The sequence below is a fragment of the Myotis nattereri genome, assembly GCF_964212035.1.
Source record: "Myotis nattereri genome assembly, chromosome: 13".
NCBI classification, from domain to species: Eukaryota; Metazoa; Chordata; class Mammalia; order Chiroptera; family Vespertilionidae; genus Myotis; species Myotis nattereri.
The window spans coordinates 44,536,391-44,549,917 of record NC_138088.1 but is presented as its reverse complement, the minus strand read 5'-3'; the positions used below and the strand labels follow the sequence as shown (position 1 = coordinate 44,549,917).

At 47.0% G+C, this 13,527-nt stretch overlaps 1 protein-coding gene across 1 annotated transcript in view; it reads right to left on the bottom strand.

Moving 5' to 3' along the window:
• Positions 1-13,527, bottom strand: part of SUFU (SUFU negative regulator of hedgehog signaling) — a gene marked incomplete at its 5' end in the record, with an annotated part of 90,063 nt that overhangs the window by 34,280 nt on the left and 42,256 nt on the right. The window contains 3 exons of the mRNA XM_081105228.1: positions 2,125-2,197; positions 2,452-2,537; positions 3,404-3,546. Of these exons, the coding sequence (XP_080961354.1) occupies positions 2,125-2,197; positions 2,452-2,537; positions 3,404-3,546 (302 nt within the window). The remainder of the gene's footprint in view (positions 1-2,124; positions 2,198-2,451; positions 2,538-3,403; positions 3,547-13,527) is intronic.

Genomic DNA, 13,527 nt, shown 5'->3' with positions numbered 1-13,527 from the left:
CTAGTGGCCACCCTAAAGCCCCTTACTGACGCAAAAAGCTAAGAATACCTCTTGGCTCAACTAGCTAAGACCACTTACTTTATAAGTAAAAAAGAAAGAGTTAAGACCTAGAGAAGTTAAGGGACTTGTTTAGGCACACACCTAGCCAGTGGTAGAGCTTGGAGCAAAGGAACAGGAGCCAACCTAAAATGAACCACTTGCAAGCAGGCCCAGACTGGCACACATGAGCACAGAGGAGTTCCCACTTGGCACAGAGTCACCAGGAAAAAAAGCTGGACTTTCTCATCAAGGTCTGCCTGCTTACTTTTATTATTATTATTTTTTAATCCTCACCCGAGGATATTTTTCCATTGATTATTAGAGAGAGTGGAAGAGAGAGGGAAAGACGGAGAGAAATATTGATGTGAGAAAAGCATATCGATTAGTTGCCTCCTGCATGAGTCCTGACCAGGGTCCAGGCCAGGGAGGAGCCTGCAACCAAGGTGCATGCCCTTGACCGGAATCAAACCCAGGATCCTTCAGTCCGCAGGCCAATGCTCTATCCACTGATCCAAACCACCTAGGGCTGCCTGCTTAATTATAAAGACGACTAGGGCCTGGCCGGTGTGGCTCAGTGGTTGAGCGCTGACGTATAAACCAGAAGAGTCATGGTTTGATTCCCAGTCAGGGTACATGCCCAGGTTGTGAGCTTCATCCTCAGTGTGGTGCATGTACGAGGCAGCCAATCAATGATTCTCTCATCACTGATGTTTCTTTCTCTTCCTCTCCCTTCCTCTCTAAAATCAATAAAAATATATATTTTTTAAAAAATACAAACAATCCCCTAAGTACCCTTGGTCCTGCTAGCTGGTTGAGGGGGAGCCTAAAGATTAGGAAGAGAACTATTCTTGGCATGCAGGAAATGATAGGCTGCTTATTACCCTATTAGTTCAAAGGACCAGGTTCTTTCTCAATACTTGGCACTTATGATGGGGGTAAAACAACAGCCCACAGTGTCCCATGCTGGATCCCAGTGTGGCTGTAGTACAAGGGTTTAGGGAAACATACCCTTAGTGGTTCCTGGTTCTTGCATGAGCAGAAGTTACAAGGAAACCAAGTTTAAGTAGCGATAACAGAGGATCCTGGCAGCAATTTGAAAACTTCAGTGTTAAAGGCACTAGGAAAATGGAGGAGCCTCATCTGTGGATGAGTAGGCTTTCTACCCAAGAACTCACAGGTCTGCAGTAAAGAAGGCAGGGACTGCTGGCTATGTGTCTGCCCCTTCCCTGCCACCTCTTATCCCTCCTAGAGGACATGTAACTCCTGCAGCTGCCTGTGTCCTACCAGATTTTCGCAGAAGCAATGACCTGCAACTGGCCGGGGCAAAGTAGAGGCAGACACATGCCAGGCACATTACAGCTTTCTGCTGCTCCTGCTTCATCAGCAACCAGTAAGAAAGGAAGTTATGCTCTATGTGGCTTTCAAAATTCACCTGCCTGCAAAAAAGAGTGCTTCTTCTAAAAAAATCAAAGATGACACTGAAACTCTATACAGCCAGGCCACATGAGTGGCCTATGGGTATGAAGACTTCCTTTACACATCAAGAAATTCCAGCCTACCCAGGGAAGGAGCTTGGTATCTGACTGGTCAAGATGAAAATGTATCTAGAAAGGGATAAGACCATTACACCAATCAGGACTCCCCACTGCAACATGGCTGTGACATCACCGATTCTGTCTGTTACAGGATATTGGTGACAGTGGTGGCATGGCTCCCTCAAAGAAAGTCTATGTTCTTTATAGAAGGGGGAAGTGGGAGGGTGAAGACTGAGCTAGCAATATCCACTATACTGATTTAGTTGCTAGCGATCATATTTTTGAACATCAGGTTTATTGATATGTGATTTGCATACAATAAAATTTCCTTTTAAAATGCAAAAATACATGTGTCTGAGACCAGTTTTCCTGGTCTGAAATTTCTGTTCCCTTGTGCACTCTGCAGAATTCAGGGGACAAGTTCCCAATCATGCCATATGTCTACTCACTCACAAATAAAGCTCCTTGTTTTCCCAGGATGAAAGCCAGTGTTATTTGGAAGAGGCCTAGGCACAGTGTGCTAGAAAGGTTTTCCTCACTCAAGACATACTTGCAGGTGTGGATCGATCTCAAATATGGTCTCTCCCCTCCGCATGTCAGTTATCAGCCAGGGGCCGCCAGCGCTGTGGATAAAGAAAGGGGGCGGGAGGGTCTGGGCTGGGCCTACAGCCTGCCCTGCTTGCTGCCCCAGGCCCAGAACACAAGGGAGTGGTCACTGGTTGGGGCCATCAGGGAGCGAGTTGTCAGGAAGCCCTGATGTGAAAAGCCAGTGCCTGAACAGCCATGTAAGGGGAAGCCCACATGTGGGGGAAGAAGGGAGTCCCACCCCAGGCCTGGGAAGCCAGGCACCCACCTCACAGGGAGGGGGTGTACTCACATGGGCACCATCCGCAGCAGCTCCAGAATACCCTGCCCATTCCACTGCTGGGCTGCATGGAGTTCCTCAGTGCAGACACCAACGATCTGGGACCCAGAGACAAGATGCCATAGTGTGTTAATGGCTATTCCTCCCACCCATCCAGAAGGTCAGCCACCCAGACTCTGTCAGTGTCACTTCAAGTGATGGGACTACAGGCAGCATCTGTGCTCAGAGGCTAGTGCCTCCAAAATGGGATGGTTCCCTCAGGAGGAAATAGTTGTCTGGCCAGGATATGGATGGGTCCACAGATGCGGCACTGATGGCTGATACTTTGCCCTGCTGTGATAGGCCAGGTATCTGGTGACACAAAGTCAAGTCCTTGACTGCAGAGAAAATCAGGGCCCTGCCAACTCAGGATGTCCCTAGAAGTAGTGGAGGTTCTGCCCAATCTAGGATCATGGGGAATGTAAATAGGAGATTTTGAAACTCTTCAAGCTCGAAACAACAACCAAAGGGCCCAGCAGATGGCAGAAGAGCTCCCTTCCTCATCAGGGGCTAAGCCTTTGGTCAATCTCAAGAGAAACAACTGAATCTTCACGCAGACCCATCAGGATCACAAAGAGGCCCTCTGCAGCTGGGGTGGATGCATACACCAAAGCTGCATTCCTGCTGGAAGTTACTGTGCCTGTGGCTGCCTGGGTCTTAACTAGTTCACAGAAATACCCTCCCCGTTACCCGCCTCTGCTATAACCATCCTCTCCTACCCAAATGGCCCCTTCCCTTTCCCCCTTCTCCCCCTCAGCAGGTTAAATCAGACCCTCTGAATCGACCTGATAAACAGATGGAGGAGAAAATGGGAAAAGAACAAGGAAATCTCCCGTTCCTTTCACTCTCTCCACCCAAGCCCTCCTGCCCTCCCAGGACTTTTCCCACAGGGAAGGCTCGCGCCCATGTCCAACCTGTGCCTCACCTGGAGGAAGGTAACTACCCCAAAGGGTGTCTGCACAGGTTGCATCTGCGGGTCCTCTGTCAGCAGCATGTGCTGAATTCTTGACTCACTGTTATCCAAAGGGCTGTGCCAAGACACGTGATCCCCACTGCAGAAGGTGTTCTCTGTGGGAGAGACAGGAGAATCCTCGGTGTTTGAGGCCCTGCATCCAGGCCCAGAACTCAGCCTGGGAACTGAGAAGCCCAGGCTGGAAGGCCGCCCCAGGCTTCAAAGATAGTCCCTGTGAAGGAGGGGAAGCATCCACACAGGTGAGGGCAGAGTCTGAATGTTTCCCCCAAGCCAAATGCACTCCTACTGGCCAGTTCGGCCAGCCTTCCACAGAAAGGACAGGCTGCTAGTGTGCATGCTCACTTGGCCTGCAAGTCCAAAGCCAGAATTCTGGCATCTGCTCCACTTCCCCGGCACCTTCACTTCTTGGGGTGGGGTCGGGGACAGTCATGATTGGACCTACCAAGAAAGAATAAAGTGTTGCCAAACCGGTTTGGCTCAGTGGATAGAGCGTCGGCCTGTGGACTGAGGAGTCCCGGGTTCGATTCTGGTCAAGGGCATGTACCTTGGTTGCGGGCACATCCCCAGTAGGAGTGTGCAGGAGGCAGCTGACCGATGTTTCTCTCTCATCAATGTTTCTGGCTCTCTATCCTTCTCCCTCCCTCTCTGTAAAAAATCAATAAAATATATTTTAAAAAAAAGAAAAAAAAAGAATAAAGTGTTTTATTGTGGGGCCCCCTGAATAGGGAGACTGGAGGGCAGTGAAAGCCTTTCACCTTGGACAAACAGAACAGGGTTTATGTGCTGCTGAAACTGCTCAAAAGAGAACACCTCACCTTGCAGGGCCTTTGATGTCTGTCAGCAGTTTCCCCCAGGAAGACAGATTTAGGGAACAGTTCCTCAGGGAGATGCACTAGAGACCAACAAAAGTCTGAATTGTGTCCCACACACCATGGCAGAGACATACAGACTTGGGGGCCGGGGGCTGTTTCCATGAGGACATAGATACTGTGCCCAGGCTGCCTAACAGAAACATGTGCAAACACAGCCACCTCATAGCCTTACCACTGAACTTCACACAAATCCATTACTCAAAAAAGTTTAAGGCAGCATAACCACAAGGGAAAAACCACTTACGCGGTATGAAGTCTCCACTACCCCTGACTTTTATCTTGGGTGCCCTTCAAAGGAACTCTGCATTTACCAGCCTGTATGTATCTATAGGTTCTCTCTATCTTGTTTCTTCTAAGACATATGCAGCACCATTTTTTACATTTCATGTATCTTGGAATCATTTCACATCAGCACAGAGAAAGCTACCTTATTCTTTAAATGGCTGTATGCAGTTCATCATGGTCTATAACATATAATCTAGGGTCTCAACAGCTGAGGTCCTCTCACTTTTTATTAATATTTGAAGCAAGGCAGAAAACACAGACACACACACACACACACACACACACACACACACACACACACCAGCCTGAAGGCCTGAGAGCACACATCTTCTCTCATTTGTCTTGGTCTAAATACTCCCTCCTGTGTCAGGTGAAGTGTACACCACTTTTTCTAAGAGACAGGCTTGGGTTATTGGTCCTAACCTCAAAAGCACTCATTCAGGGGGGAGAAGAAAGACTTCTTCCTCTAAGAGACATGAAATAATAAAGGGGAGAGAGGGCCTGGCTCCAGGCAGAGCCAACTACAAACCCCTCTTTCTGGACTCACTCTTCCCAGATTTCCTCTCCTTTACAGAAGTGCATGTCTATAAGTATCTACAAGTTAGAAACAATGTCACAAGTAAACACTGAATTAGTAATTAAAAGCTTCCTCCACAATTAAAGGGTTCAGGTCCAGATGGCTTCACTGGTAAATTCTACCAAACATTCTGAGAAGAATTAATAGTAATTCTTCACAAACTATTTAAATAAAAAAAAAGAAGTAACACTTTACAATTAATTCTATGAGGCCATTATTACCCTGATACCAAAATCAGACAAAGGCACCACAAGCAAAGAAAGCCATAAAGCAATAGCCCTGATGCATAGTCCTCAAGACTTGAGACACAAAGTCCTCAAGAAAATACAGGCAAACTGGACACAGCAACATACAAAAGGGTTATATACAACGACCAAGTGAGATTTAACCCAAAAATATAAGGTTGGTGTAGAAGTAACATAAGAAAATAAATGTAATATTGATATAGTATGTCAATAGACTAAAGGTTTAAAAAAACACATAATCATCTCAGTAGACACAGAAAAAGCATTCAGCAAAATCAAATACTCTTTCATGATAAAAACACTCAAACTAGGAATAGATAGGAACTTCCTCAATCTGTTAAAGGGCATCTACAAAAAAACTTACAGCTAACATCATACTTGATGGTGAAAGACTGAATTATTTCCCTCTAAGATCAGGAACAAGACAAAGATTCCCACTCTTACCACTTCTATTCAACACTGTACTTCATGAACCTTAGAAACATTACACTAACTGAAAGAAGCCAGTCCCCAAAGGCCATATATGATGCCATTTACATGGAATCTCCAGAACAGGCACATCTACATAGACAGATAGATTAGTGGTTGCTAGGGGGGAATGGGGAGTGACTGATATGAGTTTACTTTTGGGGGTGATGAAAATGTTCTAGGGTTCATTGTGGTGATGGTTTCACAACAATGAATAACATGGTATGTGAATTATATCTCAATAAAGATGTTAAGAAGAAAGAAAGAAGGCAAAAGGAAAGAACCTGGGGGAAAGGCAAAGTGTGTGAAGCCAGGCCAAGGCCCTGGATTCCTTGTCACCACCTCCTCAGGATAAGCAGCCGAGCCTGGGAGAGGCCTCACTCATAATGCCCAGACATCACACATATTATAGCTCTGTGACCCGAACGATCACAGTCCAACATTTTCATTTTCTACAAATGAAGAAAGGACCCTCGAGACTGCCCAAGGTCATGGGGCAAGTCAGTGACGATAGAGCACAGTGAAACATTTCCCAAACTTCTGAGTCAGTGGTTCTCAACCTGTGGGTCGCGACCCCTTTGGGGGTCGAACGACCCTTTCACAGGGGTCACCTAAGACCATCGGAAAACACATACATAATTACATATTGTTTTTGTGATTAATCACTATGCTTTAATTATGTTCAATTTGTAACAATGAAAATACATCCTGTATATCAGATATTTACATGACGATTTATAACAGTAGCAAAATTACAGTTATGAAGTAGCAATGAAAATAATTTTATGGTTGGGGGTCACCACAACATGAGGAACTGTATTAAAGGGTCGCGGCATTAGGAAGGTTGAGAACCACTGTTCTGAGTTATCCGTAACACTGTCAGGATTTTTAACATATATCTGCATACCACCTGTACTATTACCTACCTGTCCCCCCCGCACCCCCCCGGTAAAATTGACTCACTTTAAAAACCTAAACAAACTTACTTTAAATAGAAATCTCCTATCACAACACTAAATAGGGAAAATCAGTGTTGCTCACTGTAAAGTAGATGACTACAAAATGATTGAATGAAAACAAAATATTTTAAATCTCTAACAGATACTGTTGCTTACCTAACCTTGTTAAAACTGAAATGATCAAGGGTTAAAGAGCTGTTAAGAATTAAAGAGTGAGTCATATCAAACTGACAAAAACAGCAGGACTGAGTCAGAGCTCTGAAGAGGAAAGAGAGTCCTCACTATTCATGTTACTGAATGCCGTGTCCAGTTACCATCTAAATCTCCTGCTGGCTTTGGCAAATCATGGCATCATGGTTAATTTTGCAGCTGGGAAAGCCCTATGCTATTTGCCTCTGCCCCTTACTAGTTGTGACCCTGGGCAACTTCTAAGCCTGTTCCCTCATCTGTTAGCAGGAAACAGTGCGCCCACTTGGCGTGCTCTCCACTGCTGCATGTATGACTCTACTCCTGTCCTGGAATGCAGTGCAGCTACTCCCACCCAGGTCCCAGTTCCTTTACCAGGAAGCAGGACCAGCCACAGAGCCTGTAGGTAACAACAATTGCCAGTAGGTGGCACCATCACTCCTGATTTAAGAAAGCTGGGCCAAAAAAAGAAAAGAAAAGAAAGCTGGGCCAGTTCCCTCCAACGCTTCTGGTCTAGCTGACTTCTGGTCTGTAGAAATATACCCCAAACCTGAAAGGTTCTTAGACTGGAAATAGGGAAAGGACTGGAAAGGTTTGAAGCCATGACCTTTTATGAACCAGAATCGACATTTATAAATGTTGCCCTAACCAGTGTGGCTCAATGGATAGAGCGTCGGCCTGCAGACTGAAGGGTCCCAGGTTCGATTCCGGTCGAGGGCATGTACCTTGGTTGCGGGCATATCTCCAGTACGGAGTGTGCAGGAGGCAGCTGATCGATGTTTCTAATTTTCTACCCCTCTCCCCGCCTCTCTGTAAAAAAATCAATAAAACATATATTTTTTAAAAATAAAAATAAATGTTGTCCAAACCTAAACTATTTAAATGAAGAATGACTAAAAGGTACACTTAATTTGGGAAGGAGTGCAAGTTAGGCAGCCGGAAGAGGAGACTGTAAAGCAGGAAAGGGAAACAGACCCAGTTCTAGGACCAACACACCTCCCTGGTGTGTGTGATCCAGCTCTGGCAGAATGTACTAGTGAGTTACAGGAGGGCAGGTGAGGAGAACGCATAACCACACACAGAAAGGTTTAGAGAGCAGGAGGGGGACAACCTTTCCTTCCCTAGCCCTGCCTGATGGGAGAACTAGCTGCATTAGCTCTGCTGTGGCCAAGAAACAGCCTTTCTTAACAATGAAAGAGCCTTGGTCACAGTTTTCAAGCTTGGGACAAAGCCACAAAGGGCTCATTCTTGAGTCTGCTCTAGTCTTTATTTCTGGATGCTCAGCCCCATTCTGTGTGGAGCCACGGTGGGTCTCAGCACTCGGGCCCCAGCGCTCACCCCAGGAAGCTCTCAGACCCCTTGAGAGGGTTTTCAAATGCTAATGAGGCCTCAGTCAGAGGCCCAGCTGTTCCGTCCGGTGGTTAGAGAGCTCCTCCCTCTCCCTTCCTCTCGGGCTGCCTGAAGTACCCTAACCAAGAAATTAGGATGCAAATCTCTGGGACCCCTACCCAAACCACGTAGCAAGAGGGGCTCTCTGGGATCCGAAGGCAGGCCATTTCCCTCTTCCTCTGACCTCCCTCAGTTGCTGCCTGTTTGGCAAATTCACCGGAGGGGGACTACCACCTTAGGGTGGCAAAAAGGGTCCAGAAACTTCCAGGTACAGTTCTGTCCTTGTTTCATTGACAGAAAGGTTTTGTTACTCTATGTTTCTATCCCCATTAACAAACAACTCCCTGGCAAGAACTCTTTAAAAAGTTGGGTGATGGGGATGTGGGTGTGCAGATTCTAACTGGCCCCTCAAATTGACCCTACCCCAACTCCCAAACATCCAGCTTTAGCCATGGTGGTTTGAAGCGGGACTGTGCCAGATATAATAAGTTAGCAAAATCTAGGGAAATGGGTTGCAGAAGAAAACAGCTATTGTTTGCAAAATAATTAGTGCTGCCTTTGAAATACTGAGAAACAAATATATTCTCCAAGAGTTCTTAATTCATCCCAACCCTGGAGAATGACTGTCTCCTTTCTGTGTAAAAGGACAGACCTAGTGATGTTCTACACAACAGCTCACAAAGCAAAAAGCAATCCCCCACCCCCCCATGTCCCATCCCAGTGGTCAAAATTAACATGTTGGTCAGAGGAGAACAGGTTAATGTTGTCTTTTGAAGCCCAGAAGAGTGGGTTTCTCATGGCTGAAGCTGGGAGCCTGGGAGTCAAAAGCCCTTTTGAGTGTTCTGCGCTGTTACATGCTTTCTGAGGACAGAGGGCAGGGGCCGGAAATCCTGCCGAACTGTGTCAGGTGTCAAATAAGTGGCTGGTCTGCAGAGGTGTTGCGGAAAGGCCAGGAAGACGGGAGGTGGCCAAACTAGGCTGGCAGTCTGGAGTCTGTCAACGTTGAGGTCAAACTTCTGAACAACAGGACAGCCATCACAGTCTCCCGAGAAACAGCCTCCGCCTTTCTTGCCTTCTTGGTCCTCACAAATCACCTTCACAACCAGGGCCCAAGTGTCCTATGTGATGACAGCCCCCTAGGAGGGCTTAGCAGTGCTCCTCTAAAATGCCAGATGCGCCCGAGTCACCCTCAGCAACACAGACTGCTGGTAGGGAAGGTCAGATAGCCTGCCCTCCTGTCTCCAAAAAGTTCCAGGGCGAAAGCAGCACACATCCGAGAATCTGGCAACTGCCTATGCCCACCCTCCTTCCTGAGAAGGTCCACGCTGCTGCTGCAGCCACTGTGGGCTGCTCGGCAGAGCTGGGCCCTGAGAAGGATTCCTCTGAGATTGGAAGATAACCCTTTACAGCCAACTGAAGGCCCACAAACTAAAATATACTTACGGGAGCAGAACCACAAGTCTGCACAGGCCCAGGCAGCCTATGGCCCCCCATGAGAGGAGGAGACAACGGAGGTTTTGCTAAATGCACCAGCTCTGGATGAGGCGGCGGAGGAGGTCAACTTCAAAGTCAGTCCTGATGGCCTCTGCCCAGCTCAGATGCTAACTGGAGCCTCTTAGTCTGACCACTGTCCCACTGGGTCCCTCACATAACCCTATTATAATTTCTAAAGCCCAGGGCTTTATCCTGGCTCTCAGCCAAGGGGGGAAGGGAGTGAGGATGTGTTTGACTAATTTACCTATTTTTCACTATATTTCCAAAAATGAGGAGGTCATAGCTATAGGACAGCCTGATGTCACTGCCACAGATTACATTTCTGAAGTCCTCAACACAAGCATGAGATACTACACTCATTGGGAGGGGGGTGACCCTAGGCACTACCCTTACTGTCCTAGCACCCTAAGACCCAGAGCCGCCTCCAGGCTTCTATCTCCACCTGACAGCCCCCAAAGGAAGGCCACAGACTCTCTTCTCACTGGGGAAGAGCACGCATTTTTTCCGACTCTCCTCCCTCCAGGCTCCAAATAAAGCTGTGAGTGAGTGAGCACTTCCCTGCCTGCCCACTCTGACTCCTCATCCCACCCCAAGCCACACCTAAGAGCTCAGTTCAGAGCCTCGCAGCAGTGGTGAGGCAAGGCCTACCCTATAAACTCTGATAGCAGTTGAGAGCAATGATATATGCACATCACATGAGAGCAAAACATAAATTATGTCCTGGGTGATGCCCCTTTAACATTTGAGCCCTGCAAGGAGAGGATAAGAGCGGGATGCTCTGGAGCTCAGAGGCTTCACTTGGTACAAACCAATGGAATTTGACGCCCCTGCTCTTCTCCACACACATGCACAGCAGACAAGATCCTCATAGAGAAGGAGAGCCTAAGGAGCATATCTGCACAACAGCCCCACTGCGGGGCTTCAAATCTAACTCCTTCTAAGAAAGAAAAAATAACAATAAAACAACAAATCATGGATGGGAGAGGAAGAGAAACAGATTCTCTGTATGTGTTATAAGCTTTTGTGGCAAGTAGGCAAAGTTCTTCATAGCTGGATGGTGGGCAATTGTGAAGTTTTTTCCAACTGGTCAAGCAGTGAAGCAAGAAGAACTAACCCCCCCTCCCCCCACCTTTTTAAAGTTCTGAATGCAGTTCTGTGACTTGAAAAGTTAATTTGAATGTTTAGTTAGAGAGTTTCCCTTAATTAACTCTGTCTGATATTAATTTGGCTAAATGTGGTTGCAAGACACTGTTTGGGAAGTGGATGTGCGGTACACTGATTAAATAAAAGGAGCAAGAAGAGACATGTTTGTTCTTACAAAACTGAAAGGAAACTTAAAGGATATTCCTTCTAGGTTTTGCCTAGAATCAAAGGAATAGCCACGGATCAGAAAGCCAGTCAGAGGAGACTCAAAATTGTTTCCCCATGTATTTTCTCAAAACCTCTGGCTCTCCAGCCTCCATCCCCTCCCTCAAAGTCACAATCATAAAGGCAAAGAGTGAAGTGTAAGAAAAATCCCTTTTATAAGCAGGAAACTCAACTGACACACGGTGACAGCGGGGAGGTAGGAGGCTGTGGGCTGCTGGAGCCTGGGAGACCCTCACCCAGGAGCGAGTCTCTGGGGCTGCAGACCTTTCAGGATGGGCCCACTGCCAGCAATGGTGTGGCTTCCCCAGGAGCAGACTGTGAATCCCACACACTCGCCTGGTGCCTGCACACACAGGGCCAGGCAGGACACCTCACTCTTGTGGAGGTGTGGGTGAGTACCTCAACTGCAAACAGAGCTCAGCAGGTTTGCCCACTGCAGTTTGCAGCTGTCACCAGACAAATCCTATTTCATCCACTATGTGCCATGCCCTTTTTTTAAAGTTTTTTTGTTGTTGTTAATCTTTCACCTGAGGATGTTTTTTCCCTATTGATTTTCAGAGAGAATGGAAGGAAAGGGGAAAGAGGAAGGGGAAAGGGCAGAGGAAGGGGAAAGGGCAGAGGAAGGGGAAAGGGCAGAGGAAGGGGAAGAGGAGGGGAGGGGAGGGGAGGGGAGGGGAGAGGAGGGGAGGGGAGGGGAGGGGAGGGGAGGGAGGGAGGGAGAGAGAGAGCGAGAGAAACATCAATGTGAGAGAGGCACATCGTTTGGTTGCCTCCTGCATACACCCTGACCAGGGTAGGGAATGAACCTGCAATCCAGGTATGTGCCCTCGACCCTTCAGTGCTCGGGCTCTAACCATTGAGAACACCGGCCAGGGCTGTTCCGTGCCCTTCTGTAAGGAAACAGGTCCTTGCTCACCATTTCAAGAGACCCTTCTGCACTAAGCTGGCAGATGCTTTTACTTTTCTTTTAAAACAGCTCCATCTGTTTAGACACCTGTCAGTATGGGGAACAAGAGTCTTTTGCCCGAGGCTTGTAACTGGGCAAAACCTGCCCTTCCTGCCCTTGCTGCTCTCACTCGCCAGGGCTACCGCCCACACTCAGGTCAGATCCCAAGCCCCTTTGTTCTTAAAGCCGAAGTGACTGAGGTTTTAAACTTGGAGTTCCTTTACACATTTCACCACCACCTTCTCTGGCCCCAAATGTCAGGAGATCCTTTGAAGCTTTAAAATCAAGCATATGCTTCTACTCCTTTCATCTTTTTCCTGAAGAGACTAGTTAAATCCACAATGAAAATCCATGTAGTTGCCAGACACATGTAAACCAGCACAGTCACTCTGGAGGGCCGCATGGCAGACTCTATTAGCATAAAAGGTATTCCCTTTGACCTGATCATTCTACTGAGTGTCCACTCTAGAGCAAAACACATTCGCAGGAAGGAATGAGCAAGGACGCTCACAGCATCTGTGCGCTGCTGGCAATAGTGGAAAAATGGAAACCACCTAAATGTGCATCACTAGAGGAATGGTTAAATTATGGCTTATCCATGCTACAAAATCATAGGCAGCAGCTAAAAGAATTAGATAAATCTCTACATATGGACATGAAAAGATCTCTAAGACATACTGCAGGGGAGGTGGAGGCTCCTAAATTAACTAGACTAATGACGCTGGTCCTCTTGCCACAGACTTCAAACTTTTTCCATTTCTTTATTTTTCCTCCTCTCTTGGTGTTTATGGTCAGTTACATAAAAACAATCCCCTCTCTCCCTGGCAGCTTTTGTTTCTTAGTCCTATTTCTGTGCACAGCACATAGTTTCTTACTAGCACTTTGCGCATGTTTACTGCTTTGCAGCTCAGGGTTAACTGCCCTTACAACATCTAAAATCTGACATCAAAATGGTAAACACATCTACAGACCAACACCGGATAGACCAGGTGAAGATACTGCACTGCTCTGCTCTTCCTCTGGGCTTGGGGGGTAGAGCTGATGCACTTTTGCTGTGGAGCAAAGCTGCATTTGCATCTCTGAACATTCCCAAGTCAAAGAACTTTAGCATGGCCCTCATTTTGTCTCAATTCCAAAGAGGAAGACCATCTTGCCCCACAGAAGTCTGGGAGTCAGGAGGGACACACTGCCCTAGGATAAACTTTTTTGCTTTGTTGTTGTTTTGTATTTGTTTGGGGAGTGGAGAGAGTTTTGTTCTTGGCAATTTGTTTTTCCTTCAAGGGAATG